Here is a 2500-nt window from a genome sequence, read left to right as displayed (position 1 = left end):
GGGTCGAATCTTGGGTCAGTAAGAGACAATTTGGTCGGGTCCTCTTTCACTAAATCGCGGCTGTGGCCATACTTTGCTGCGGGTACAACTCGGCACCAAATTTCATGCCGAGCCGAGTTTGTGTGGCTGTGTACTCCCTCACTTTCCCTCTTCTCAACCTCTTTTTTGTATATGGCTGCATTTTCCCTCCTAAACCCTCGTCTGGACACGGCTTAACCTCCTCTTCTCAAACTCTCGTCTGTACCCACATCCCTCAGGTGAACTGCGCACCTGGAACTTAGTGATTGAGTTAAAATTGTATTGTGCTGCATGTGCATGTATGAAATGTCACTCGTTATCGGAATGCACAGGAAAATGTATCGTATTGAAGCACGTAAAGGAACCAACTGTAGGGTGCATGAATGTTAAAGTACCCCACCACCACCATAATCACGCCCCTCCACCACCACCACCACCACCACCAGCTCATTCCACATTCTGTTTTCTCCCCTGGTCTGTTCCATTCCCGTCCCGCCTCACGCCGCCTGTAATATTCCCGTTCCAAACGCGTCGAGAGATTCCCGCTCGCTGGGAAGACTGGGGCGGAGAGAGGGAAAAAGAAAAATAGGGGAAGGAAAAGTGTAAATGCTCACAGTGGCTAACGGAAGACTTTGACCTGTGAATTCTGAAGGTCTCTGCCAGCACCTTATGAGTAGAATGTGTCTGGGATGGTCTGTTTTTTATCTATTTTTTTTTCCTCCACATAATGAGATAAAAACCTGGTGACTCTGAACGGAATGACCACTTCCACGCGAGACAAGGTGACACGTAATCTATTGTTTCCTGATTGCGTCTGTCTATTTTTTTTCATGTTCACACTTCTCACCATGACAAAAACCTGCTGACTCTTCCTGAATGGAGTTATATAACTTCCACGCGGGGCGAGGAGACACGTCGCTTTATTGTCTCGATCACGTCTGTATTTTTTCAGTTTTTGCTTCTCGCCATTACTAACTCCTGAGTGGAACAACAACACCTCCACACGAGACAAGGCGACCCCTGACCCATATAGCGCATACTGCCTCTCGCTTACGTTTGTCTGATCGTTGCGTCATCGGTGGCGACGCAAAGCACCGACAAATATTCGTCCTTGAGAAGAATATATCATCACAATGCAATCAAATTCTTCTCATGTGTTGCCAAGAGGGAATCATAATCTTTGGAGCGCTGATTGCTTTTTCTTTATATTCTGATAGCTTTTAGAGCATATTATTGAACATTCTTTCTTGACATATCCTTGATGGCTCTTAAAGCATAAAGTTGACCATTCTTTCTTGATATTTCCAATGTGTTCTTTATTCGTCTGATTTGGGAGTCATTTTCATATTCTAAAACAACTTTCAGCTTCTCCTAACTGACTCATATTTTAATTAAGCTGTGGAGGTAAAATTAAAGACAGTATTATTACCTGAAGAGCCACTTATATTTTACCCCAAGACCTTTTGCTAATACAAGAGAAAGACTAAATAATACAAATAAACCTGAGCACTTTAGATAAATATTTCAAGAGCCACGTGTATTTTGCCGGAAGACGTTTGCTTTTACAAGGGTAAGTCTGCACACTACGCATGAGCTTGACCACCACCCTCACAACCTTGGCTTTATATAAACACTTGAATTAACTCCGCATCAAGAAGGTGGCGCCTGAGTCATCTTATTATCGGAACTGCAACGGCCACTCACGAGTTTTCTGATTACCTGCAAATGACAATCAAACTTCTCATTAAACCTCCCGTAAATAACCTTCCCTCAAGAACAAAGAGGGAGACGTCGTTCCTGAATAATTTGTGCCGGGAATAGTCACTGCCTTTCATTACCAGACCCTCCTCGTCCCCTCACAGGACAAACAGTGATTAAATGTGGTTACCTGCACGAGAAATTAACTCATCCCTTTCCCCTCATTAATAGTCCCTCTCGAAAGGTGCCGAGGAGGGAGGGAGGGAAGGAAGCCTCGTATTGGCTGGTTCGCGTCACCTGTCCGTCAGCGAGCTCAGGTGTATCAGTTTTGAGATGAGGTGTCACTCATTTCACCTTTTTTTATAATCTTCGGAAATGGAATAGCAATAGTTTCTCTCTCTGTCTATCTATCTGTCTATCTCTATCTATCTATCTATCTATCTATCTATCTTTTTCTACATTAAAGGAAGCAGATCAAGGAAAAAAAAACATTAATCACTGTTCATATAAAGAAAGTAAAAATGAGTGGCCAAAAGAGAGGTCAATCTATTTATCTATCTATCCATTCATCTGTTTATCTATCTATCTATCTATCTGTCTATCTATCTATCTATCGCTCCCTTCGTCAATAGCGTTTAACCAGGTGTTCCATTTCAGGCTGGCGCTGGTGGTGGTGGTGGCGGTGGTGATGCTGGTGGAGGGGAAGGCCTACACCCCTTCCACTAAGACTGTCTCTCTCCCCGCCCTCCCAACACAGGTAAGACTTTTGTGTGTGTGTGTGTGT

General features: G+C 43.8%; 1 protein-coding gene across 2 annotated transcripts in view; it reads left to right on the top strand.

The window, feature by feature from the left end:
* Positions 1–2500, top strand: part of LOC127006683 (uncharacterized) — a 91448-nt gene that overhangs the window by 51364 nt on the left and 37584 nt on the right. For both annotated transcript variants that reach the window (XM_050876877.1, XM_050876876.1), the window contains exon 2: positions 2374–2473. In XM_050876877.1, coding sequence (XP_050732834.1) covers positions 2405–2473 — 69 coding nt within the window. In that variant the 5' untranslated portion in view covers positions 2374–2404. The remainder of the gene's footprint in view (positions 1–2373; positions 2474–2500) is intronic.

Source organism: Eriocheir sinensis, chromosome 33 (assembly GCF_024679095.1).
Source record: "Eriocheir sinensis breed Jianghai 21 chromosome 33, ASM2467909v1, whole genome shotgun sequence".
Classification (NCBI taxonomy): Eukaryota; Metazoa; Arthropoda; class Malacostraca; order Decapoda; family Varunidae; genus Eriocheir; species Eriocheir sinensis.
The sequence above is the reverse complement of the archived record's forward strand: the minus strand, read 5'-3'. Positions and strand labels throughout refer to the sequence as shown.